Source organism: Salmo salar, chromosome 08, assembly GCF_965601325.2.
Source record: "Salmo salar chromosome 08, fSalSal1, whole genome shotgun sequence".
Taxonomy (NCBI): Eukaryota; Metazoa; Chordata; class Actinopteri; order Salmoniformes; family Salmonidae; genus Salmo; species Salmo salar.
The window spans coordinates 30,684,486-30,711,639 of NC_138298.1; the positions used below are offsets into that span (position 1 = coordinate 30,684,486).

Below are 27,154 nucleotides of genomic sequence, written 5' to 3' on the forward strand. Positions count from 1 at the left end.
ATGTCAGAGTCTTCCTGTCTGATGTAATGACAACATCCACACATGTCAGAGTCTTCCTGTCTGATGTAATGACAACATCCACACATGTCAGAGTCTTCCTATCTGATGTAATGACAACATCCACACATGTCAGAGTCTTCCTGTCTGATGTAATGACAACATCCACACATGTCAGAGTCTTCCTGTCTGATGTAATGACAACATCCACACATGTCAGAGTCTTCCTGTCTGATGTAATGACAACATCCACACATGTCAGAGTCTTCCTGTCTGATGTAATGACAACATCCACACATGTCAGAGTCTTCCTGTCTGATGTAATGACAACATCCACACATGTCAGAGTCTTCCTGTCTGATGTAATGACAACATCCACACATGTCAGAGTCTTCCTGTCTGATGTAATGACAACATCCACACATGTCAGAGTCTTCCTGTCTGATGTAATGACAACATCCACACATGTCAGAGTCTTCCTATCTGATGTAATGACAACATCCACACATGTCAGAGTCTTCCTATCTGATGTAATGACAACATCCACACATGTCAGAGTCTTCCTGTCTGATGTAATGACAACATCCACGTCTGAGAGAAGTAAATATGGTGTTTCACTGTGTCGTAGTACATTGATACATATGTACACAAATAGTGGTTTGGGGTAAATTGTGTCTGACTCATGACTTAAAGAGAGGTTCATTGCCCCAACTGTACAGCATTTCATGTGTCTGTGAGAGAGATGTTGTCTCTGTCACCTCTATGAAGCAGGTCCTGAGGGCCAGGTCTTTAACCCAGCTGGCCAGGGGTTTGAGGGAGGGGTAGGCTGAGGTGCTCCAGTGGTTTGGAACCTGGTTGTTGAGGAAACTGGTGTAGATCCTCTCCATCTCCTCTGACATCACCACCAGCCCTGCTATAGCCTTCTGGAGGGTACACAGAGACACCTGGGGAGGGAGGTGGAGGGAGGGAGGGGAGGCTGAATGTGAGGAGAAGTGTTTGTGGGTGTTTATCTGAGCCATCCACAAGAGAACATCATAAACCCAGAGGTCACCACTGAAGTAAGGATATGCCAACAATGTGGCTGCAGCATCTGTCCTTATAAACACATACAGATCCTTTGGAAAGTATTCAAACACATTCCCTTTTTCCACATTTTGTTACGTTACAGCCTTATTCTCAAATGGATCACATTATATTTTTCCCTCATCAATCTACACACAATGACAAAGCGAAATGAAATATTACATTTACATAAGTATTCAACCTTTGCGATGAAACTCAAAATTGAGCTCGGGTGCATCCTGTTTCCATTGATCATCCTTGAGATCAGTGGAGGCTGCTGAGGGGAGAACGGCTCATAATAATGTCTGGTACGGAAGAAATGGAATGGCATCAAACACATGGATGTATTTGTGTATTTGACACCAATCCACTTATTCCGTTCCAGTCATTACAACGAGCCCATCCTCCCCAATTAAGGTGCCACCAACCTCCTATGCTTGAGATCTATATAAGGTACCCACAGTTGACAGTGCATGTCAGAGCAAAAACCAAGCCATGAGGTCAAAGTAATTGTCTGTAGAGCTCCGAGACAGGATTGTGTCGAGGCACCGATCTGGGGAAGGGTAAAAAAACAACTGTCTGCAGCATTGAAGGTCCCCAAGAACAGTGTCCTCCATAATTTTATAATGGAAGAAGTGTGGAACACCAAGACTCTACCTAGAGCTGGCTGCCTGGCCAAACTGAGCAATCAGGGAGAAGGGCCTTGTTCAGGGAGGTGACCAAGAACCTGATGGTCACTCTGACAGAGCTCTAGAGTTCCTTTGTGGAGATACAATCATCTCTGCAGCACTTCAACGATCAGGCCTTTATAGTAGAGTGGCAAGTGGAAGTGGAAGCCACTCCTCAGTAAAAATACACATGACAGCCTACTTGGAGTTTGCCAAGAGGCATCTAAAGGACTCTCAGACCATGAGAAACAAGATTCACTGGTCTGGTGAAACCAAGATTGAACACTTTGGCCTGAATGCCAAACGTCACGTCTGGAGGAAACTTGGCACCATCCCTACAGTGGAGCATGATGGTGGCAGCATCATCCTGTGGGGATGTTTTTCAGCGGCAGGGATTGGGAGAATAGTCAGGATCGAGGGAAAGATGAACGGAGCAAAGTACAGAGAGATCCTTGATGAAAACCTGCTCCAGAGCGCTGAGGACTGGTTCACCTTCCAACAGGACAACCCTAAGCAAACAGCCAAGACAATGCAGGAGTGGCTTCGGGACAAGTCTCTGAATGTCCTTGAGTGGCCCAGCCAGAGCCCAGACTTGAACCCAATCTAACATGTCTGGAGAGATCTGAAAATAGCTATGCAGCGACGCTCACCATCCAACCTGACAGAACTTGAGAGGATCTGCAGAGAAGAATAGGAGAGACTCCCCAAATACAGGTGTGCCAAGCTTGTAACATCATACCCAAGAAGAATCGAGGCTGTAATCATTGCCAAAGGTGCTTCAATAAAGTACTGAGTAAAGGGTCTGAAAAACATGTCACATTTACATAGGTAATTTGTAAAACAAATTTAAAAAGCCAACATTTTGGAACTTTTTTTTTGCTTTGTCTTTATGGGCTATTGTGTGTAGATTGATGAGAAAAACTACATTTAATACATTTTAGAATAAGGCTGTAACAAAATGTGGAAAAAGTCAAGGGGTGAATAGTTTCCGAATGCACTGTATGTCCCTCCACTATGCCTCTGGGGACCTTCCATTGAGACCTAGAGGCAGCAGCTGGAACCATGGACCGATATAGCGGTCCTAACATTTCATCAAGGACCTTTTCAATGCATTTCCATTACCAATCATCATCTCCTGATTTCACAGAATTTAAATACAATGAAAAATGAATGGCTGACAACTGGGACCCCTGACCCCTGACTCACCCGGAGGACCCGCAGCAGGTTGTTAAAGCGGTCTACTTCCTGTCCGAGGACGGTGGTGAGGGAGTTGAGGCGTCCGTTGGCGTCACGAATAAACAGAGCCTCCGCTGCCTCATCCATATCCAGACACTCTGAGGAGACAGACCGGCAGAGAGACAGTCAGACAGAGAGACAGGCAGACAGAGAGACAGTCAGACAGAGAGACAGAGAAACAGACACGGACAGAGAGACAGACCGACATAGAGACAGGCAGAAAGAGAGACATACACAGGCAGACAGACACAGACAGATAGACAGACACTCTGAGGAGACAGACCAACAGCGAGACAGACCAGACAGACAGAGAAACAGACACGGACAGAGAGACAGACCGACATAGAGACAGGCAGAAAGAGAGACATACACAGGCAGACAGACACAGACAGATAGACAGACACTCTGAGGAGACAGACCAACAGCGAGACAGACCAGACAGACAGAGAAACAGACACGGACAGAGAGACAGTCAGACAGAGAGACAGACCAGTCAGACAGAGAAACAGACACGGACAGAGAGACAGACCGACATAGAGACAGACCAGACAGACAGAGAAACAGACACGGACAGAGAGACAGTCAGACAGAGAGACAGACCAGACAGACAGAGAAACAGACACGGACAGAGAGACAGACCGACATAGAGACAGGCAGAAAGAGAGACATACACAGGCAGACAGATCAGATTCAACCACACTATAATGAGTTTAGAGAGACTTTAATTTCAAACCAAAGCGAACATCAAACCGTAAAAGCACCAGAATAAGTCAAGCCTGAGATGTGTGTGTGTGTGTGTGTGTGTGTGTGTGTGTTTACGTGCGTCTCTCTCACCCGGGATCTTGGCGAGGATGGAGTCGGCCAGCTCGTGGACGATCTCGTCGTTGCTCTTGCCCCCGCCGCGGGCCGACGAGCGAGGCTGTACCTCCAGGATGGTGTTGATCAGGGTCATAGTCTCCAGACGCTGTACAGACAGACAAGACCTCACAGTTTTAGGGATGACAAGTAACCCACAGGACACAGGCAATATACGCCTACAGTACGTATCCATGTTGTCAGCATCAAAGATAGTGTTCTCCTCTTAACTGGCTAAATACATGTTTTGTATTAGTGATCTGACCTCTTATTTTCAGACAGTACATGAGAAAAATCTGTCGAAACAAATTTGAATTAGGTACTGTATAGTTAATTGTCCCCAAGCCAGTATTAGCCCACTGAGCTAAAGGTCAGGGTATATAAGCAGAGTGAAGTGTCTAACCTGGAAGGCGAGGTTGGCGTTCTCGTGCATACCAAAGATCTCAGGGTCGTCTATGAGAGGAAGGTTCTCTATGTACCTGTTATAGTCACTCAGTCTGTCTGCCTCGGGGGCAAAGTAGACACCTGACACACACAGACAGAATACGAACAGTTAGATCTCACTGAACACACACACAACAGGACACACATTTCCCTCGTTTCTCAGATTCAGCAACATTGGTACACACAAATTTGCACACACGCACACACAGTGGTCTTCACCTGAGGTGGAGAAGGTGTACCCTGGGTCCAGGGTGACAGGAGAGAAGAACCTTTTGAGGATGGTGCGGAGACAGCGCTGGTCCCAGGCATCAGTCACCCTGCCTCCGTAGGTTATCTCCCCTGGGGGGAGAGAGGGTGAGGGGAGGAGGAGAGAGGAGAGGGTGGGGGAGTCATTAGGCACTGAAAGGAAGAACATGGACAGAAACCTGGAGGGGCTACCTCCAGAAGAAATGCTCATGTTGGTTTTAAAGTCATTCCCCTAATGAACATGACCCACTTTACATGAACCTGCTGTGGAAAACACATGTGCACATTTGGAATCATTCCTATTACAGGTAGAGTGGAGCTGGCACAGAGGGCCTGCTGGGTAAATGGAAGGTTCTTATCTAGGTTCTAAACTTTAGTATGCAGAACACGGTGGAACCCAGCGGAACCCTTCTGTCTACCTCTCAGTTATTACACTACGTGAGAGAGGAACACTTTTATTCAGGATGAAAAAAACTATATCATGCAAGGTTAAACAGCAAATGATTTTCAAATTGATGGTTTCCGCATACAAAGAACGGTTAAATTAGGAATTAAACAAACATAACAAAGCCTGACAAAACTTAACAATGGAAGAAATCAATAATGAAACAAAAAATGGCCTCAGGAGCGTGTAATCCCCCCAAAATGTTTTTAATTATGCATAATCATAAGGTCAAATTTGAAAATGGGGAAAAACATCATTTCAGTTTAGAGATACACTACATGACCAAAAGTATGTGGACACCTGCTTGTCAAACATCATTTGCAAATCAAATTTTATTGGTCACATGTTATTTCGGGTGTAGCGAAATGCTTGTGTTCCTAGCTCCAACAGTGCAGTAGTATCTAACAATTCACAACAATACCTGCTGCTAAACCTCCCAGAACCTCAGGGTCTTCCCTGCTACTAAACCTCCCAGAACCTCAGGGTCTTCCCTGCTGCTAAACCTCCCAGAACCTCAGGGTCTTCCCTGCTACTAAACCTCCCAGAACCTCAGGGTCTTCCCTGCTGCTAAACCTCCCAGAACCTCAGGGTCGTCCCTGCTGCTAAACCTCCCAGAACCTCAGGGTCTTCCCTGCTGCTAAACCTTCCAGAACCTCAGGGTCTTCCCTGCTACTAAACCTTCCAGAACCTCAGGGTCTTCCCTGCTACTAAACCTCCCAGAACCTCAGGGTCTTCCCTGCTACTAAACCTCCCAGAACCTCAGGGTCTTCCCTGCTACTAAACCTCCCAGAACCTCAGGGTCTTCCCTGCTGCTAAACCTCCCAGAACCTCAGGGTCTTCCCTGCTACTAAACCTCCCAGAACCTCAGGGTCTTCCCTGCTGCTAAACCTCCCAGAACCTCAGGGTCGTCCCTGCTACTAAACCTCCCAGAACCTCAGGGTCTTCCCTGCTGCTAAACCTCCCAGAACCTCAGGGTCGTCCCTGCTACTAAACCTCCCAGAACCTCAGGGTCTTCCCTGCTGCTAAACCTTCCAGAACCTCAGGGTCTTCCCTGCTACTAAACCTCCCAGAACCTCAGGGTCTTCCCTGCTGCTAAACCTCCCAGAACCTCAGGGTCTTCCCTGCTACTAAACCTCCCAGAACCTCAGGGTCTTCCCTGCTGCTAAACCTCCCAGAACCTCAGGGTCTTCCCTGCTGCTAAACCTCCCAGAACCTCAGGGTCTTCCCTGCTGCTAAACCTCCCAGAACCTCAGGGCCTTCCCTGCTACTAAACCTCCCAGAACCTCAGGGTCTTCCCTGCTGCTAAACCTCCCAGAACCTCAGGGTCGTCCCTGCTACTAAACCTCCCAGAACCTCAGGGTCTTCCCTGCTGCTAAACCTTCCAGAACCTCAGGGTCTTCCCTGCTACTAAACCTCCCAGAACCTCAGGGTCTTCCCTGCTGCTAAACCTCCCAGAACCTCAGGGTCTTCCCTGCTACTAAACCTCCCAGAACCTCAGGGTCTTCCCTGCTGCTAAACCTCCCAGAAACTCAGGGTCTTCCCTGCTGCTAAACCTCCCAGAACCTCAGGGTCTTCCCTGCTGCTAAACCTCCCAGAACCTCAGGGTCGTCCCTGCTACTAAACCTCCCAGAACCTCAGGGTCTTCCCTGCTACTAAACCTCCCAGAACCTCAGGGTCTTCCCTGCTGCTAAACCTCCCAGAAACTCAGGGTCTTCCCTGCTGCTAAACCTCCCAGAACCTCAGGGTCTTCCCTGCTGCTAAACCTCCCAGAACCTCAGGGTCTTCCCTGCTGCTAAACCTCCCAGAACCTCAGGGTCTTCCCTGCTGCTAAACCTCCCAGAACCTCAGGGTCTTCCCTGCTGCTAAACTTCCCAGAACCTCAGGGTCTTCCCTGCTGCTAAACCTCCCAGAACCTCAGGGTCTTCCCTGCTGCTAAACCTCCCAGAACCTCAGGGCCTTCCCTGCTACTAAACCTCCCAGAACCTCAGGGTCTTCCCTGCTGCTAAACCTCCCAGAACCTCAGGGTCTTCCCTGCTACTAAACCTCCCAGAACCTCAGGGTCTTCCCTGCTGCTAAACCTCCCAGAACCTCAGGGTCGTCCCTGCTACTAAACCTCCCAGAACCTCAGGGTCTTCCCTGCTGCTAAACCTTCCAGAACCTCAGGGTCTTCCCTGCTACTAAACCTCCCAGAACCTCAGGGTCTTCCCTGCTGCTAAACCTCCCAGAAACTCAGGGTCTTCCCTGCTGCTAAACCTCCCAGAACCTCAGGGTCTTCCCTGCTGCTAAACCTCCCAGAACCTCAGGGTCGTCCCTGCTACTAAACCTCCCAGAACCTCAGGGTCTTCCCTGCTACTAAACCTCCCAGAACCTCAGGGTCTTCCCTGCTGCTAAACCTCCCAGAAACTCAGGGTCTTCCCTGCTGCTAAACCTCCCAGAACCTCAGGGTCTTCCCTGCTGCTAAACCTCCCAGAACCTCAGGGTCTTCCCTGCTGCTAAACCTCCCAGAACCTCAGGGTCTTCCCTGCTGCTAAACTTCCCAGAACCTCAGGGTCTTCCCTGCTGCTAAACCTCCCAGAACCTCAGGGTCTTCCCTGCTGCTAAACCTCCCAGAACCTCAGGGCCTTCCCTGCTACTAAACCTCCCAGAACCTCAGGGTCGTCCCTGCTACTAAACCTCCCATAACTTCAGGGTCATCCCTGCTGCTAAACCTCCCAGAACCTCAGGGTCTTCCCTGCTGCTAAACCTCCCAGAACCTCAGGGTCGTCCCTGCTACTAAACCTCCCAGAACCTCAGGGTCTTCCCTGCTACTAAACCTCCCAGAACCTCAGGGTCTTCCCTGCTGCTAAACCTCCCAGAAACTCAGGGTCTTCCCTGCTGCTAAACCTCCCAGAACCTCAGGGTCTTCCCTGCTGCTAAACCTCCCAGAACCTCAGGGTCTTCCCTGCTACTAAACCTCCCAGAACCTCAGGGTCTTCCCTGCTACTAAACCTCCCATAACCTCAGGGTCTTCCCTGCTGCTAAACCTCCCAGAACCTCAGGGTCTTCCCTGCTGCTAAACCTCCCAGAACCTCAGGGTCTTCCCTGCTACTAAAGCTCCCATAACCTCAGGGTCTTCCCTGCTGCTAAACTTCCCAGAACCTCAGGGTCTTCCCTGCTACTAAACCTCCCAGAACCTCAGGGTTGTCCCTGCTACTAAACCTCCCAGAACCTCAGGGTCTTCCCTGCTACTAAACCTTCCAGAACCTCAGGGTCTTCCCTGCTACTAAACCTCCCAGAACCTCAGGGTCTTCCCTGCTGCTAAACCTCCCAGAACCTCAGGGTCTTCCCTGCTGCTAAACCTTCCAGAACCTCACAGTGGCCAGCAGTAATGTGATGAATAATGGAGGACCCGGCAGGGAGACAGGCAGACAGGGAAGGAGGCAGGAAGGGAGACAGGCAAGGAGGGAGGCAGGCAGGGAGACAGGCAAGGAGGGAGACAGGCAGGGAGACAGGCAGGGAGACAGGCAGGGAGGGAGAAGGACACACACACACAGCCCTACCAGTGATGTAGATGAGAGCATCCCAGGGTATATGGCCAGTCTGACAGTAGAGGTTCTGGTTGAGCAGGGCACACTCTCTGTCGCTGTCGTTGAACTCATAACGGATGTTCCAGCCCAGAGGACCAAACTTCTTCCTCTCCTGCAACACACACTCACCGTTTTTATTCTAGTGTCAATCTCAACATCAGTGACAAAGACATAATGAATACAGCAGGAGGTGTGTTCTGACCTGTATGACGGTGTGGAAGAAGACATAATGAATACAGTAGGAGGTGTGTTCTGACCTGTATGATGGTGTAGAAGAAGACATAATGAATACAGTAGGAGGTGTGTTCTGACCTGTATGACGGTGTGGAAGAAGACATAATGAATACAGTAGGAGGTGTGTTCTAACCTGTATGATGGTGTGGAAGAAGACATAATGAATACAGTAGGAGGTGTGTGTTCTGACCTGTATGACGGTGTGGAAGAAGACATAATGAATACAGTAGGAGGTGTGTTCTGACCTGTATGACGGTGTGGAAGAAGACATAATGAATACAGTAGGAGGTGTGTGTTCTGACCTGTATGATGGTGTGGAAGAAGACATAATGAATACAGTAGGAGGTGTGTGTTCTGACCTGTATGATGGTGTGGAAGAAGACATAATGAATACAGTAGGAGGTGTGTGTTCTGACCTGTATGAAGGTGTGGAAGAAGACATAATGAATACAGTAGGAGGTGTGTGTTCTGACCTGTATGACGGTGTGGAAGAAGACATAATGAATACAGTAGGAGGTGTGTGTTCTGACCTGTATGACGGTGTGGAAGAAGACATAATGAATACAGTAGGAGGTGTTTGTTCTGACCTGTATGATGGTGTGGAAGAAGACATAATGAATACAGTAGGAGGTGTGTGTTCTGACCTGTATGACGGTGTGGAAGAAGACATAATGAATACAGTAGGAGGTGTGTTCTGACCTGTACGATGGTGTGGAAGAAGACATAATGAATACAGTAGGAGGTGTGTGTTCTGACCTGTATGATGGTGTGGAAGAAGACATAATGAATACAGTAGGAGGTGTGTTCTGACCTGTATGATGGTGTGGAAGAAGACATAATGAATACAGTAGGAGGTGTGTGTTCTGACCTGTATGACGGTGTGGAAGAAGACATAATGAATACAGTAGGAGGTGTGTGTTCTGACCTGTATGACGGTGTGGAAGAAGACATAATGAATACAGTAGGAGGTGTGTTCTGACCTGTATGATGGTGTGGAAGAAGACATAATGAAAACAGTAGGAGGTGTGTTCTGACCTGTATGATGGTGTGGAAGAAGACATAATGAATACAGTAGGAGGTGTGTGTTCTGACCTGTATGATGGTGTGGAAGAAGACATAATGAATACAGTAGGAGGTGTGTGTTCTGACCTGTATGACGGTGTGGAAGAAGACATAATGAATACAGTAGGAGGTGTGTTCTGACCTGTATGATGGTGTGGAAGAAGACATAATGAATACAGTAGGAGGTGTGTGTTCTAACCTGTACGATGGTGTGGAAGAAGACATAATGAATACAGTAGGAGGTGTGTGTTCTGACTTGTATGATGGTGTGGAAGAAGACATAATGAATACAGTAGGAGGTGTGTTCTGACCTGTATGATGGTGTGGAAGAAGACATAATGAATACAGTAGGAGGTGTGTGTTCTGACCTGTATGATGGTGTGGAAGAAGACATAATGAATACAGTAGGAGGTGTGTTCTGACCTGTATGATGGTGTGGAAGAAGACATAATGAATACAGTAGGAGGTGTGTTCTGACCTGTATGATGGTGTGGAAGAAGACATAATGAATACAGTAGGAGGTGTGTGTTCTAACCTGTATGATGGTGTGGAAGAAGACATAATGAATACAGTAGGAGGTGTGTGTTCTGACCTGTATGACGGTGTGGAAGAAGACATAATGAATACAGTAGGAGGTGTGTTCTGACCTGTATGATGGTGTGGAATAAGACATAATGAATACAGTAGGAGGTGTGTGTTCTGACCTGTATGACGGTGTGGAAGAAGACATAATGAATACAGTAGGAGGTGTGTGTTCTAACCTGTACGATGGTGTGGAAGAAGACATAATGAATACAGTAGGAGGTGTGTGTTCTGACCTGTATGATGGTGTGGAAGAAGACATAATGAATACAGTAGGAGGTGTGTGTTCTGACCTGTATGACGGTGTGGAAGAAGACATAATGAATACAGTAGGAGGTGTGTGTTCTGACCTGTATGATGGTGTGGAAGAAGACATAATGAATACAGTAGGAGGTGTGTGTTCTGACCTGTATGACGGTGTGGAAGAAGACATAATGAATACAGTAGGAGGTGTGTTCTGACCTGTATGACGGTGTGGAAGAAGACATAATGAATACAGTAGGAGGTGTGTTCTGACCTGTATGATGGTGTGGAAGAAGACATAATGAATACAGTAGGAGGTGTGTTCTGACCTGTATGACGGTGTGGAAGAAGACATAATGAATACAGTAGGAGGTGTGTTCTGACCTGTATGATGGTGTGGAAGAAGACATAATGAATACAGTAGGAGGTGTGTTCTGACCTGTATGCTGGTGTGGAAGAAGACATAATGAATACAGTAGGAGGTGTGTTCTAACCTGTATGATGGTGTGGAAGAAGACATAATGAATACAGTAGGAGGTGTGTGTTCTGACCTGTATGACGGTGTGGAAGAAGACATAATGAATACAGTAGGAGGTGTGTGTTCTGACCTGTATGACGGTGTGGAAGAAGACATAATGAATACAGTAGGAGGTGTGTGTTCTGACCTGTATGACGGTGTGGAAGAAGACATAATGAATACAGTAGCAGGTGTGTGTTCTGACCTGTATGACGGTGTGGAAGAAGACATAATGAATACAGTAGGAGGTGTGTGTTCTGACCTGTATGACGGTGTAGAAGAAGACATAATGAATACAGTAGGAGGTGTGTTCTGACCTGTATGATGGTGTGGAAGAAGACATAATGAATACAGTAGGAGGTGTGTGTTCTGACCTGTATGACGGTGTGGAAGAAGACATAATGAATACAGTAGGAGGTGTGTTCTGACCTGTATGACGGTGTGGAAGAAGACATAATGAATACAGTAGGAGGTGTGTTCTGACCTGTATGACGGTGTGGAAGAAGACATAATGAATACAGTAGGAGGTGTGTTCTGACCTGTATGACAGTGTGGAAGAAGACATAATGAATACAGTAGGAGGTGTGTGTTCTGACCTGTATGACGGTGTGGAAGAAGACATAATGAATACAGTAGGAGGTGTGTGTTCTGACCTGTATGATGGTGTGGAAGAAGACATAATGAATACAGTAGGAGGTGTGTTCTGACCTGTATGACGGTGTGGAAGAAGACATAATGAATACAGTAGGAGGTGTGTTCTGACCTGTATGATGGTGTGGAAGAAGACATAATGAATACAGTAGGAGGTGTGTTCTAACCTGTACGATGGTGTGGAAGAAGACATAATGAATACAGTAGGAGGTGTGTTCTGACCTGTATGATGGTGTGGAAGAAGACATAATGAATACAGTAGGAGGTGTGTTCTAACCTGTATGATGGTGTGGAAGAAGACATAATGAATACAGTAGGAGGTGTGTGTTCTGACCTGTATGACGGTGTGGAAGAAGACATAATGAATACAGTAGGAGGTGTGTGTTCTGACCTGTATGACGGTGTGGAAGAAGACATAATGAATACAGTAGGAGGTGTGTGTTCTGACCTGTATGACGGTGTGGAAGAAGACATAATGAATACAGTAGCAGGTGTGTGTTCTGACCTGTATGATGGTGTGGAAGAAGACATAATGAATACAGTAGGAGGTGTGTGTTCTGACCTGTATGATGGTGTAGAAGAAGACATAATGAATACAGTAGGAGGTGTGTGTTCTGACCTGTATGATGGTGTGGAAGAAGACATAATGAATACAGCAGGAGGTGTGTGTTCTGACCTGTATGACGGTGTGGAAGAAGACATAATGAATACAGTAGGAGGTGTGTGTTCTGACCTGTATGACGGTGTGGAAGAAGACATAATGAATACAGTAGGAGGTGTGTTCTGACCTGTATGACGGTGTGGAAGAAGACATAATGAATACAGTAGGAGGTGTGTTCTGACCTGTATGACGGTGTGGAAGAAGACATAATGAATACAGTAGGAGGTGTGTTCTGACCTGTATGACAGTGTGGAAGAAGACATAATGAATACAGTAGGAGGTGTGTGTTCTGACCTGTATGACGGTGTGGAAGAAGACATAATGAATACAGTAGGAGGTGTGTGTTCTGACCTGTATGATGGTGTGGAAGAAGACATAATGAATACAGTAGGAGGTGTGTGTTCTGACCTGTATGATGGTGTGGAAGAAGACATAATGAATACAGTAGGAGGTGTGTGTTCTGACCTGTATGACGGTGTGGAAGAAGACATACTGAATACAGTAGGAGGTGTGTTCTGACCTGTACGATGGTGTGGAAGAAGACATAATGAATACAGTAGGAGGTGTGTTCTGACCTGTATGACGGTGTGGAAGAAGACATAATGAATACAGTAGGAGGTGTGTTCTGACCTGTACGATGGTGTGGAAGAAGACATAATGAATACAGTAGGAGGTGTGTTCTGACCTGTATGATGGTGTGGAAGAAGACATAATGAATACAGTAGGAGGTGTGTTCTGACCTGTATGACTGTGTGGAAGAAGACATAATGAATACAGTAGGAGGTGTGTGTTCTGACCTGTATGACGGTGTGGAAGAAGACATAATGAATACAGTAGGAGGTGTGTGTTCTGACCTGTATGATGGTGTGGAAGAAGACATAATGAATACAGTAGGAGGTGTGTGTTCTGACCTGTATGACGGTGTGGAAGAAGACATAATGAATACAGTAGGAGGTGTGTTCTGACCTGTATGACGGTGTGGAAGAAGACATAATGAATACAGTAGGAGGTGTGTGTTCTGACCTGTATGATGGTGTGGAAGAAGACATAATGAATACAGTAGGAGGTGTGTGTTCTGACCTGTATGATGGTGTGGAAGAAGACATAATGAATACAGTAGGAGGTGTGTGTTCTGACCTGTATGAAGGTGTGGAAGAAGACATAATGAATACAGTAGGAGGTGTGTGTTCTGACCTGTATGACGGTGTGGAAGAAGACATAATGAATACAGTAAGAGGTGTTTGTTCTGACCTGTATGATGGTGTGGAAGAAGACATAATGAATACAGTAGGAGGTGTGTGTTCTGACCTGTATGACAGTGTGGAAGAAGACATAATGAATACAGTAGGAGGTGTGTTCTGACCTGTATGATGGTGTGGAAGAAGACATAATGAATACAGTAGGAGGTGTGTTCTGACCTGTATGACGGTGTGGAAGAAGACATAATGAATACAGTAGGAGGTGTGTTCTGACCTGTATGACGGTGTGGAAGAAGACATAATGAATACAGTAGGAGGTGTGTTCTGACCTGTATGACGGTGTGGAAGAAGACATAATGAATACAGTAGGAGGTGTGTTCTGACCTGTATGACGGTGTGGAAGAAGACATAATGAATACAGTAGGAGGTGTGTGTTCTGACCTGTATGATGGTGTGGAAGAAGACATAATGAATACAGTAGGAGGTGTGTGTTCTGACCTGTATGATGGTGTGGAAGAAGACATAATGAATACAGTAGGAGGTGTGTGTTCTGACCTGTATGAAGGTGTGGAAGAAGACATAATGAATACAGTAGGAGGTGTGTGTTCTGACCTGTATGACGGTGTGGAAGAAGACATAATGAATACAGTAGGAGGTGTGTGTTCTGACATGTATGACGGTGTGGAAGAAGACATAATGAATACAGTAGGAGGTGTTTGTTCTGACCTGTATGATGGTGTGGAAGAAGACATAATGAATACAGTAGGAGGTGTGTGTTCTGACCTGTATGACAGTGTGGAAGAAGACATAATGAATACAGTAGGAGGTGTGTGTTCTGACCTGTATGATGGTGTGGAAGAAGACATAATGAATACAGTAGGAGGTGTGTTCTGACCTGTATGATGGTGTGGAAGAAGACATAATGAATACAGTAGGAGGTGTGTGTTCTGACCTGTATGACGGTGTGGAAGAAGACATAATGAATACAGTAGGAGGTGTGTGTTCTGACCTGTATGACAGTGTGGAAGAAGACATAATGAATACAGTAGGAGGTGTGTGTTCTGACCTGTATGATGGTGTGGAAGAAGACATAATGAATACAGTAGGAGGTGTGTTCTGACCTGTATGATGGTGTGGAAGAAGACATAATGAATACAGTAGGAGGTGTGTTCTGACCTGTATGACGGTGTGGAAGAAGACATAATGAATACAGTAGGAGGTGTGTTCTGACCTGTATGATGGTGTGGAAGAAGACATAATAAATACAGTAGGAGGTGTGTGTTCTGACCTGTATGATGGTGTGGAAGAAGACATAATGAATACAGTAGGAGGTGTGTTCTGACCTGTATGACAGTGTGGAAGAAGACATAATGAATACAGTAGGAGGTGTGTGTTCTGACCTGTATGACGGTGTGGAAGAAGACATAATGAATACAGTAGGAGGTGTGTTCTGACCTGTATGAAGGTGTGGAAGAAGACATAATGAATACAGTAGGAGGTGTGTTCTGACCTGTATGATGGTGTGGAAGAAGACATAATGAAAACAGTAGGAGGTGTGTTCTGACCTGTATGACGGTGTGGAAGAAGACATAATGAATACAGTAGGAGGTGTGTTCTGACCTGTATGACGGTGTGGAAGAAGACATAATGAATACAGTAGGAGGTGTGTTCTGACCTGTATGACGGTGTGGAAGAAGACATAATGAACACAGTAGGAGGTGTGTTCTGACCTGTATGACGGTGTGGAAGAAGACATAATGAATACAGTAGGAGGTGTGTTCTGACCTGTATGATGGTGTGGAAGAAGACATAATGAATACAGTAGGAGGTGTGTGTTCTGACCTGTACGATGGTGTGGAAGAAGACATAATGAATACAGTAGGAGGTGTGTTCTGACCTGTATGATGGTGTGGAAGAAGACATAATGAATACAGTAGGAGGTGTGTGTTCTGACCTGTATGATGGTGTGGAAGAAGACATAATGAATACAGTAGGAGGTGTGTGTTCTGACCTGTATGACGGTGTGGAAGAAGACATAATGAATACAGTAGGAGGTGTGTTCTGACCTGTATGATGGTGTGGAAGAAGACATAATGAATACAGTAGGAGGTGTGTGTTCTGACCTGTATGATGGTGTGGAAGAAGACATAATGAATACAGTAGGAGGTGTGTTCTGACCTGTATGATGGTGTGGAAGAAGACATAATGATTACAGTAGGAGGTGTGTTCTGACCTGTATGACGGTGTGGAAGAAGACATAATGAATACAGTAGGAGGTGTGTTCTGACCTGTATGATGGTGTGGAAGAAGACATAATGAATACAGTAGGAGGTGTGTGTTCTGACCTGTATGACGGTGTGGAAGAAGACATAATGAATACAGTAGGAGGTGTGTGTTCTGACCTGTATGATGGTGTGGAAGAAGACATAATGAATACAGTAGGAGGTGTGTTCTGACCTGTATGATGGTGTGGAAGAAGACATAATGATTACAGTAGGAGGTGTGTTCTGACCTGTATGACGGTGTGGAAGAAGACATAATGAATACAGTAGGAGGTGTGTTCTGACCTGTATGACGGTGTGGAAGAAGACATAATGAATACAGTAGGAGGTGTGTTCTGACCTGTATGACGGTGTGGAAGAAGACATAATGAATACAGTAGGAGGTGTGTTCTGACCTGTATGATGGTGTGGAAGAAGACATAATGAATACAGTAGGAGGTGTGTGTTCTGACCTGTATGACAGGTGTGGAAGAAGACATAATGAATACAGTAGGAGGTGTGTGTTCTGACCTGTATGATGGTGTGGAAGAAGACATAATGAATACAGTAGGAGGTGTGTGTTCTAACCTGTATGATGGTGTGGAAGAAGACATAATGAATACAGTAGGAGGTGTGTTCTGACCTGTACGATGGTGTGGAAGAAGACATAATGAATACAGTAGGAGGTGTGTTCTGACCTGTATGATGGTGTGGAAGAAGACATAATGAATACAGTAGGAGGTGTGTGTTCTGACCTGTATGACGGTGTGGAAGAAGACATAATGAATACAGTAGGAGGTGTGTTCTGACCTGTATGATGGTGTGGAAGAAGACATAATGAATACAGTAGGAGGTGTGTTCTGACCTGTATGATGGTGTGGAAGAAGACATAATGAATACAGTAGGAGGTGTGTGTTCTGACCTGTATGACAGTGTGGAAGAAGACATAATGAATACAGTAGGAGGTGTGTGTTCTGACCTGTATGACGGTGTGGAAGAAGACATAATGAATACAGTAGGAGGTGTGTTCTGACCTGTATGATGGTGTGGAAGAAGACATAATGAATACAGTAGGAGGTGTGTTCTGACCTGTACGATGGTGTGGAAGAAGACATAATGAATACAGTAGGAGGTGTGTTCTGACCTGTATGATGGTGTGGAAGAAGACATAATGAATACAGTAGGAGGTGTGTGTTCTGACCTGTATGACGGTGTGGAAGAAGACATAATGAATACAGTAGGAGGTGTGTGTTCTGACCTGTATGACGGTGTGGAAGAAGACATAATGAATACAGTAGGAGGTGTGTGTTCTGACCTGTATGACGGTGTGGAAGAAGACATAATGAATACAGTAGGAGGTGTGTGTTCTGACCTGTATGACGGTGTGGAAGAAGACATAATGAATACAGTAGGAGGTGTGTTCTGACCTGTATGATGGTGTGGAAGAAGACATAATGAAAACAGTAGGAGGTGTGTTCTGACCTGTATGACGGTGTGGAAGAAGACATAATGAATACAGTAGGAGGTGTGTTCTGACCTGTATGACGGTGTGGAAGAAGACATAATGAATACAGTAGGAGGTGTGTTCTGACCTGTATGACGGTGTGGAAGAAGACATAATGAATACAGTAGGAAGTGTGTTCTGACCTGTATGACGGTGTGGAAGAAGACATAATGAATACAGTAGGAGGTGTGTTCTGACCTGTATGATGGTGTGGAAGAAGACATAATGAATACAGTAGGAGGTGTGTGTTCTGACCTGTATGATGGTGTGGAAGAAGACATAATGAATACAGTAGGAGGTGTGTGTTCTGACCTGTATGACAGTGTGGAAGAAGACATAATGAATACAGTAGGAGGTGTGTGTTCTGACCTGTATGATGGTGTGGAAGAAGACATAATGAATACAGTAGGACGTGTGTTCTGACCTGTATGATGGTGTGGAAGAAGACATAATGAATACAGTAGGAGGTGTGTGTTCTGACCTGTATGATGGTGTGGAAGAAGACATAATGAATACAGTAGGAGGTGTGTGTTCTGACTTGTATGATGGTGTGGAAGAAGACATAATGAATACAGTAGGAGGTGTGTGTTCTGACCTGTATGATGGTGTGGAAGAAGACATAATGAATACAGTAGGAGGTGTGTGTTCTGACCTGTATGATGGTGTGGAAGAAGACATAATGAATACAGTAGGAGGTGTGTTCTGACCTGTATGATGGTGTGGAAGAAGACATAATGAATACAGTAGGAGGTGTGTGTTCTGACCTGTATGACGGTGTGGAAGAAGACATAATGAATACAGTAGGAGGTGTGTGTTCTGACCTGTATGACAGTGTGGAAGAAGACATAATGAATACAGTAGGAGGTGTGTGTTCTGACCTGTATGATGGTGTGGAAGAAGACATAATGAATACAGTAGGAGGTGTGTTCTGACCTGTATGATGGTGTGGAAGAAGACATAATGAATACAGTAGGAGGTGTGTGTTCTGACCTGTATGACGGTGTGGAAGAAGACATAATGAATACAGTAGGAGGTGTGTGTTCTGACCTGTATGACAGTGTGGAAGAAGACATAATGAATACAGTAGGAGGTGTGTGTTCTGACCTGTATGATGGTGTGGAAGAAGACATAATGAATACAGTAGGAGGTGTGTTCTGACCTGTATGATGGTGTGGAAGAAGACATAATGAATACAGTAGGAGGTGTGTGTTCTGACCTGTATGACGGTGTGGAAGAAGACATAATGAATACAGTAGGAGGTGTGTGTTCTGACCTGTATGACAGTGTGGAAGAAGACATAATGAATACAGTAGGAGGTGTGTTCTGACCTGTATGACGGTGTGGAAGAAGACATAATGAATACAGTAGGAGGTGTGTTCTGACCTGTATGATGGTGTGGAAGAAGACATAATGAATACAGTAGGAGGTGTGTTCTGACCTGTATGATGGTGTGGAAGAAGACATAATGAATACAGTAGGAGGTGTGTGTTCTAACCTGTACGATGGTGTGGAAGAAGACATAATGAATACAGTAGGAGGTGTGTGTTCTGACCTGTATGATGGCGTGGAAGAAGACATAATGAATACAGTAGGAGGTGTGTGTTCTGACCTGTATGATGGCGTGGAAGAAGCAGACTCCAAAGATGATCTTCCTCCACTGGCGTCCCAGGATGTGCTCCTCAAAGAAGTTGTTGGTGATCTCAGTGAACGCCCGGCGCACGTTGGCACGTAGACCCTTAGGAGGCTCGTTGGTCACCTGGCCCACGCACACACACACACACAAACGTCCACAAGCAAACACACACACACACACACGTCCACACACACACATCCACACACGTCCACAAGCAAACACACACACACACACACACATCCACAAGGAAACACATCCACAGACGTCCACAAACAGATGTGGAAATAAAAGGATAACCAATCAGATAATTCCGAGACATAAACATGCACCCATGCTCAAACACACGGGTTAGGTGTGTGTGCACACACGTGTGTATGCATCTATAAAGAGCGATGGTCCTACATGCGTGTGTAAGCCGTGTGTGACAGGACTACTCTCTCATGGTTAGAGAAGGCCATGTGAGGGATATGAAACACTGTCCAGAGTGGCTAAGGTTGAGAGGACAATCTGTCCAAAGACGCAAACAGGAAATATCGGAATTGCTGAAGATCCATAAATATCTCAACAGAGCCTTGAGAATCCAATACGGTTTCAATTTAAACAATCCAAGATTATGCTCTAGAACCTAAGACTGAGTTGTAGAACTAAGACTGAAATTGTAGAACCTAAGACTGAGATTGTAGAACCTAAGACTGAGATTGTAGAACCTAAGACTGAGATTCTAGAACCTAAGACTGAATTCTAGAACCTAAGACTGAGTTTTATCATCTAAGACTGAGTTTTATCATCTAAGACTGAGTTTCATCATCTAAGACTGAGTTCCAGAATAGTAATAGAACCAAAGTTTGAGTTGTAGAATCGAAGGTCTCTATGTCCTGTGACAGAGTGTAAAGGTGAGCGTTACCTTGACAGAGTTCTGGAGGACAGTGACAGGGAACACCTTGGTGGGCATGGAGCTCAGGAACAACCTGAAGTTCTCATGGATCACCGTGTCTAACAGGGAGGAGGTGACAGAATGAGTCAGTAGACATAAACACAGCACACACACAGGGTCAGTCCAGTCCATAGCGTGTAGTAGAGAGGTCCAGCAGCACAGGACAGCCGCAGGTGCAGGGTGTGTGTGTGAGTGCCATTAAAATCCCCATTCACCCTGTGTCCTGACCTAACCACACAGCAACACCTCACACCACCTGATACCCAGGTATATACAGTTGAAGTCGGAAGTCATTAAAACTCGTTTTTCAACCACTCCACAAATGTCTTGTTAACAAACTATAGTTTTGGCAAGTCGGTTAGGACATCTACTTTGTTTCATTTATTTTTACATTTTTTATTTTACATTTATTTAATTAGCCAAGTCAGTTAAGAACAAATTCTTATTTACAATGACGGCCTAGGAACAGTGGGTTAACTGCCTTGTTCAGGGGCAGGACGACAGATTTTTACCTTGTCAGCTCGGGGAATCGATTTTGCAACCATTCGGTTACAAGTCCAACGCTCTAACCACTAGTCTACCTGCCGCCCGTGTGCATGACACAAGTATTTTTTACAACAATTGCTTACAGACAGATTATTTCACTTATAATTCACTGTATCACAAATCCAGTGGGTCAGAAGTTCACATACTGTACATTAAGTTGACTGTGCCTTTAAACAGCTTGGAAAATTCCAGAAAATGATGCCAAGGTTTTAGAAGCTTCTGATAGGCTAATTGACATCATTTCAGTCAATTGGAGGTGTACCTGTGGATGTATTTCAAGGCCTACCTTCAAACTCAGTGCCTCTTTGCTTGACATCATGGGAAAATAAAAAAGAAATCAGTCAAGACTTCAGAAAATAAAATGTAGATCTCCACAAGTCTGGTTCGTCCTTGGGAGCAATATCCAAAAGCCTGAAGGTACCACGTTCATCTGTACAAACAATAGTAGGCAAGTATAAACACCATGGGACCACGCAGCCGTCGCACCGCTCAGGAAGGAGACACGTTCTGTCTCCTAGAGATGAACGTACTTTGGTGCGAAAAGTGCAAATCAATCCCAGAACAACAGTAAAGGACCTTGTGAAGATGCTGGAGGAAACGGGTACAAATGTATCTATATCCACAGTAAAACGAGTCCTATATCGACATAACCTGAAAGGCCGCTCAGCAAGGAGGAAGCCAGTGCTCCAAAACCGCCATAAAAAAGCCAGACTACGTATTGCAACTGCACATGGGGCAAAGAACGTACTCTTTGGAGAAATGTCCTCTGGTCTGATGAAACAAAAATAGAACTGTTTGGCCATAATGACCATCGTTTTGTTTGGAGGAAAAAGGGGGAGGCTTGCAAGCCGAAGAACACCATCCCAACCGTGAAGCACGGGGGTGGCAGCATCATGTTGTGGGGGTGCCTTGCTGCAGGAGGGACTGGTGCACTTCACAAAATAGATGGCATCATGAGGTAGGGAATTATGTCGATATATTGAAGCAACATCTCAAGACATCAGTCAGGAAGTTAAAGCTTGGTCACAAATGGGTCTTCCAAATGGACAATGACCCCAAGCATACTTCCAAAGTTGTGGCAAAATGGCTTAAGGACAACAAAGTCAAGGTATTGGAGTGGCCATCACAAAGCCCTGACCTCGATCCTATAGAAAATGTGTGGGCAGAACTGAAAAAGCGTGTGCGAGCAAGGAGGCCTACAAACCTGACTCAGTTACACCAGCTCTGTCAGGAGGAATGGGCCAAAATTCACCCAACTTATTGTGGGAAGCTTGTTGTGGAAGGCTACCCGAAACGTTTGACCCTGTCACGTCCTGGCCAGTATATAAGGTTAATTGTTTTGTAGTTTGGTCAGGGCGTGGCAGGGGGTATTTGTTTTATGTGGTTCGGGGTGGTGTGTTTTGTGTAAAGGGTGTTTGATTTAGTAATTCCGGGTTTTGGTTTATGTTTAGTATTCTATGGTTAGTCTAGGTTGTGTGTTTCTATGTTTGGTTGATTGGGGTTGGGACTCTCAGTTGAAGGCAGGTGTTGTCTATCTGCCTTTGATTGAGAGTTCCATATATTAGGGTGTGTTTGTATGTGTGATTTGTGGGTGATTATTCTGTGTATAGCCTTGTGCCTTACCAGACTGTTTTTGTTGATCGTTCGTGTTTTTGTTATTTTATATGTTCGTTTTGAAAGGTAATTAAATATCAAGATGAGCATTCACGTACCTGCTGCGTTTTGGTCCTCATTTACCGACAACAGCCGTGACAGAATCACCCACCACCAAAGGACCAAGCAGCAGAGGAAGGAGCAGACGGAGTTCGAGTTGGACTGGCGGGAGAAGTGGACTTGGGAGGAAGTTCTGGACGGGGCCGGACCCTGGCATCAGGCTGGGGATTATCGACGCCCACAGGGGGAAATTGAGGCAGCCAAGGCAGAGAGGCGGTGGTACGAGGCCAAGTACGCGCTGAAGGAGAAGCACGAGAGGCACCCCCAAGAAAATTTTGGGGGGGGGCACACGGGTAGTTTGGCTAGGCGTAAGAAGAGCCGGAAGCCAGCTACTCGTGGTTATATGGAGGAGCGTATGGGGTGGAGAGCGCTATGTTTCGCTGAGGAGCGCACTATCTCACCCATACGCACGCAGAGTCCGGTGCGCGTTATTCCAGCCCCTCGCAGGTGCCGTGGTAGAGCGGGCATCCAGCCTGGTAGGAGGATGCCTGCGCAGCGCATCTGGTCGCCGGTACGCCTCCGAGGACCAGGCTACCCAACTCCCGCTCTACGCACGGCTACCATCAGGCCCCTGCACAGCCCAGTCTGCCCTGTACGAGCACCCCGCTCGTACAGGGCTACTAGTTCCATCCAGCCAAGGCGGGTTGTGCAGGAGGTAAGATCTAGACCGGCTGTGCGCCTCCATAGCCCTGGGTTTCCAGCTCCTGTCTCTCGTGCGGACCCGGAAGTGCGTCAACCCAGTCCGACTCGTCCTGTTCCCGCTCCCCGCACTAGCCTGGAGGTGCGTGTACATAATCTGGTAAGCCCAGTACCAGCACCACGCACCAGGCTACAAGTGCGTCAACCCAGCCTCGCCAGTCAACAGTCTTCATCAGAGCTGCCCGCCAGTCAACAGTCATCATCAGAGCTGCCCGCCAGTCAACAGTCATCGTCAGAGCTGCCCGCCAGTCAACAGTCATCGTCAGAGCTGCCCGCCAGTCAACAGTCATCGTCAGAGCTGCCCGCCAGTCAACAGTCATCGTCAGAGCTGCCCGCCAGTCAACAGTCATCGTCAGAGCTGCCCGCCAGTCAACAGTCATCGTCAGAGCTGCCCGCCAGTCAACAGTCGTCAGAGCTGCCCGCCAGTCAACAGTCGTCAGAGCTGCCCGCCAGTCAACAGTCGCCAGAGAGGTCAGACTGCGCTGAACTGCCGGAGTGGTCAGACTGCGCTGAACTGCCGGAGTGGCCAGACTGCGCTGAACTGCCGGAGTGGCCAGACTGCGCTGAACTGCCGGAGTGGCCAGACTGCGCTGAACTGCCGGAGTGGCCAGACTGCGCTGAACTGCCGGAGTGGCCAGACTGCGCTGAACTGCCGGAGTGGCCAGACTGCGCTGAACTGCCGGAGTGGCCAGACTGCGCTGAACTGCCGGAGTGGCCAGACTGCCCTGAACTGCCGGAGTGGCCAGACTGCCCTGAACTGCCGGAGTGGCCAGACTGCCCTGAACTGCCGGAGTGGCCAGACTGCCCTGAACTGCCGGAGTGGCCAGACTGCCCTGAACTGCCGGAGTGGCCAGACTGCCCTGAACTGCCGGAGTGGCCAGACTGCCCTGAACTGCCGGAGTGGCCAGACTGCCCTGAACTGCCGGAGTGGCCAGACTGCCCTGAACTGCCGGAGTGGCCAGACTGCCCTGAACTGCCGGAGTGGCCAGACTGCCCTGAACTGCCGGAGTGGCCAGACTGCCCTGAACTGCCGGAGTGGCCAGACTGCCCTGAACTGCCGGAGTGGCCAGACTGCCCTGAACTGCCGGAGTGGCCAGACTGCCCTGAACTGCCGGAGTGGCCAGACTGCCCAGACTGTCCCGAATTGCCAGACTGCCCAGACTGTCCCGAATTGCCAGACTGCCCAGACTGTCCCGAATTGCCAGACTGCCCAGACTCTCCCGAATTGCCAGAGTGGCCCGACTGCCCCCCGGCGAAGCCAGAGTGGCCCGACAGCCTAGAACGGCCGGAGCCAGAGCCACCTCCAGAAATAGGTGGGTTGGGGAGGGGGGGTGTAGCACAGTGCCGTCGTTGACGGCAGCCACCCTCCCTTCCCTCCCTTTAGAAAAAGGGAATTTTTGTTGGTGTTGCTTGGGGTTATTTTTTGTTAAGGTGCTTCTGGGGTAGCACCTTTAAGGGGGGGGTACTGTCACGTCCTGGCCAGTATATAAGGTTAATTGTTTTGTAGTTTGGTCAGGGCGTGGCAGGGGGTATTTGTTTTATGTGGTTCGGGGTGGTGTGTTTTGTGTAAAGGGTGTTTGATTTAGTAATTCCGGGTTTTGGTTTATGTTTAGTATTCTATGGTTAGTCTAGGTTGTGTGTTTCTATGTTTGGTTGATTGGGGTTGGGACTCTCAGTTGAAGGCAGGTGTTGTCTATCTGCCTTTGATTGAGAGTTCCATATATTAGGGTGTGTTTGTATGTGTGATTTGTGGGTGATTATTCTGTGTATAGCCTTGTGCCTTACCAGACTGTTTTTGTTGATCGTTCGTGTTTTTGTTATTTTATATGTTCGTTTTGAAAGGTAATTAAATATCAAGATGAGCATTCACGTACCTGCTGCGTTTTGGTCCTCATTTACCGACATCAACTGCGACAGACCCAAGTTAAGCAATTTAAAGGCAATGCTACCAAATACTAATTGAGTGTATTAGTATTTGGTAGCATTTGGTAGCACTTTCATCACACTGGGAATGTGATGAAAGAAATAAAAGCTGAAATAAATAATTCTCTACTATTATTCTGACATTTCACATTCTTAAAATAAAGTGGTGATCCTAACTGACCTAAGACAGGGAAATTTTACTAGGATTAAATGTCAGGAATTGTGAAAAACTGAGTTTAAATGTATTTGGCTAAGGTGTATGTAAAATTCCAACTTCAACTGTACAGTACACAGATCTATGGTAATATGACCCCGTCCCTGGTTGACTGATGTTGTAGTGTATCTATCCATTAGATATGTGAACAGTGGTATTCTGACCCCGTCCCTGGTTGACTGATGTTGTAGTGTATCTATCCATTAGATATGTGAACAGTGGTATTCTGACCCCGTCCCTGGTTGACTGATGTTGTAGTGTGTCTATCCATTAGATATGTGAACAGTGGTATTCTGACCCCGTCCCTGGTTGACTGATGTTGTAGTGTATCTATCCATTAGATATGTGAACAGTGGTATTCTGACCCCGTCCCTGGTTGACTGATGTTGTAGTGTATCTATCCATAAGATGTTGGAGCACCATATGTGAACAGTGATATTCTGTTGACACTGTTGGAAAACCATATTTGGACAAATGATATAATGTTTCATCTAGAGACAGTAGGTGGGAATACAGTGGTCTGCTCCAGTGCCTAAACTACGGTGTAGGATGTCATATACTGTGTAGGGAATATGGTCAATGTAAATGGTGTGTGTGTAGGGTGTGTGTGTGTGTAGGGTGTGTGTTGGGTGTGTGTAGTGTGGGTGTGTGTGTGTGTAGTGTGTGTGTGTGTGTGTAGGGTGTGTGTGTGAGTGTGAGTGTGAGTGTGAGTGTGTGTGTGTGTGTGTGTGTGTGTGTGTGTGTGTGTGTGTGTGTGTGTGTGTGTGTGTGTGTGTGTGTGTGTGTGTGTGTCTGACCAGGCTCAGTGAAGGTCTTGATGAGTTCCTCCATGGCTAACATCCAGGACACAGCCAGGTGACAGTTCTGGAGGAAGATCCAGTTACCACTCTTCAGAGCTTCCAGAATCATCTTCTCTGCTATAGGACCCTGACCCTGACCTAGAGAGATAGACCTTACCCTGGAGAGAGACACAGAGGGTTAATACTGAGAGACAGAGGGTTAATACTGAGAGAGAGAGGGTTAATACTGAGAGACAGAGGGTTAATACTGAGAGGCAGAGGGTTAATACTGAGAGAGAGAGGGTTAATACTGAGAGACAGAGGGTTAATACTGAGAGGCAGAGGGTTAATACTGAGAGACAGAGGGTTAATACTGAGAGACAGAGGGTTAATACTGAGAGACAGAGGGTTAATACTGAGAGACAGAGGGTTAATACTGAGAGACAGAGGGTTAATACTGAGAGAGAGAGGGTTAATACTGAGAGACAGAGGGTTAATACTGAGAGGCAGAGGGTTAATACTGAGAGACAGAGGGTTAATACTGAGAGACAGAGGGTTAATACTGAGAGACAGAGGGTTAATACTGAGAGACAGAGGGTTAATACTGAGAGACAGAGGGTTAATACTGAGAGACAGAGGGTTAATACTGAGAGACAGAGGGTTAATACTGAGAGACAGAGGGTTAATACTGAGAGACAGAGGGTTAATACTGAGAGACAGCGGGTTAATACTGAGAGACAGAGGGTTAATACTGAGAGACAGAGGGTTAATACTGAGAGACAGGGGGTTAATACTGAGAGACAGAGGGTTAATAGTGAGAGACAGAGGGTTAATACTGAGAGACAGAGGGTTAATACTGAGAGACAGAGGGTTAATACTGAGAGATAGAGGGTTAATACTGAGAGACAGAGGGTTAATACTGAGAGACAGGGGGTTAATACTGAGAGACAGAGGGTTAATACTGAGAGACAGAGGGTTAATACTGAGAGACAGAGGGTTAATAGTGAGAGACAGAGGGTTAATACTGAGAGACAGAGGGTTAATAGTGAGAGACAGAGGGTTAATACTGAGAGACAGAGGGTTAATACTGAGAGACAGAGGGTTAATACTGAGAGACAGAGGGTTAATACTGAGAGACAGAGGGTTAATACTGAGAGACAGAGGGTTAATACTGAGAGACAGAGGGTTAATACTGAGAGACAGAGGGTTAATACTGAGAGACAGAGGGTTAATACTGAGAGACAGAGGGTTAATAGTGAGAGACAGAGGGTTAATACTGA

At 46.5% G+C, this 27,154-nt stretch overlaps 1 protein-coding gene across 2 annotated transcripts in view; it reads right to left on the reverse strand.

Moving 5' to 3' along the window:
- LOC106599229 (dynein axonemal heavy chain 6) overlaps positions 1–27,154 on the reverse strand; it is a 206,915-nt gene that overhangs the window by 8,105 nt on the left and 171,656 nt on the right. For both annotated transcript variants that reach the window (XM_082978583.1, XM_082978584.1), the window contains 9 exons: positions 25,893–26,053; positions 19,971–20,059; positions 19,043–19,189; positions 8,493–8,631; positions 4,482–4,601; positions 4,222–4,343; positions 3,798–3,927; positions 2,934–3,061; positions 756–941 (listed from right to left, as the gene is read on the reverse strand). In XM_082978583.1, coding sequence (XP_082834709.1) covers positions 756–941; positions 2,934–3,061; positions 3,798–3,927; positions 4,222–4,343; positions 4,482–4,601; positions 8,493–8,631; positions 19,043–19,189; positions 19,971–20,059; positions 25,893–26,053 — 1,222 coding nt within the window. The remainder of the gene's footprint in view (positions 1–755; positions 942–2,933; positions 3,062–3,797; positions 3,928–4,221; positions 4,344–4,481; positions 4,602–8,492; positions 8,632–19,042; positions 19,190–19,970; positions 20,060–25,892; positions 26,054–27,154) is intronic.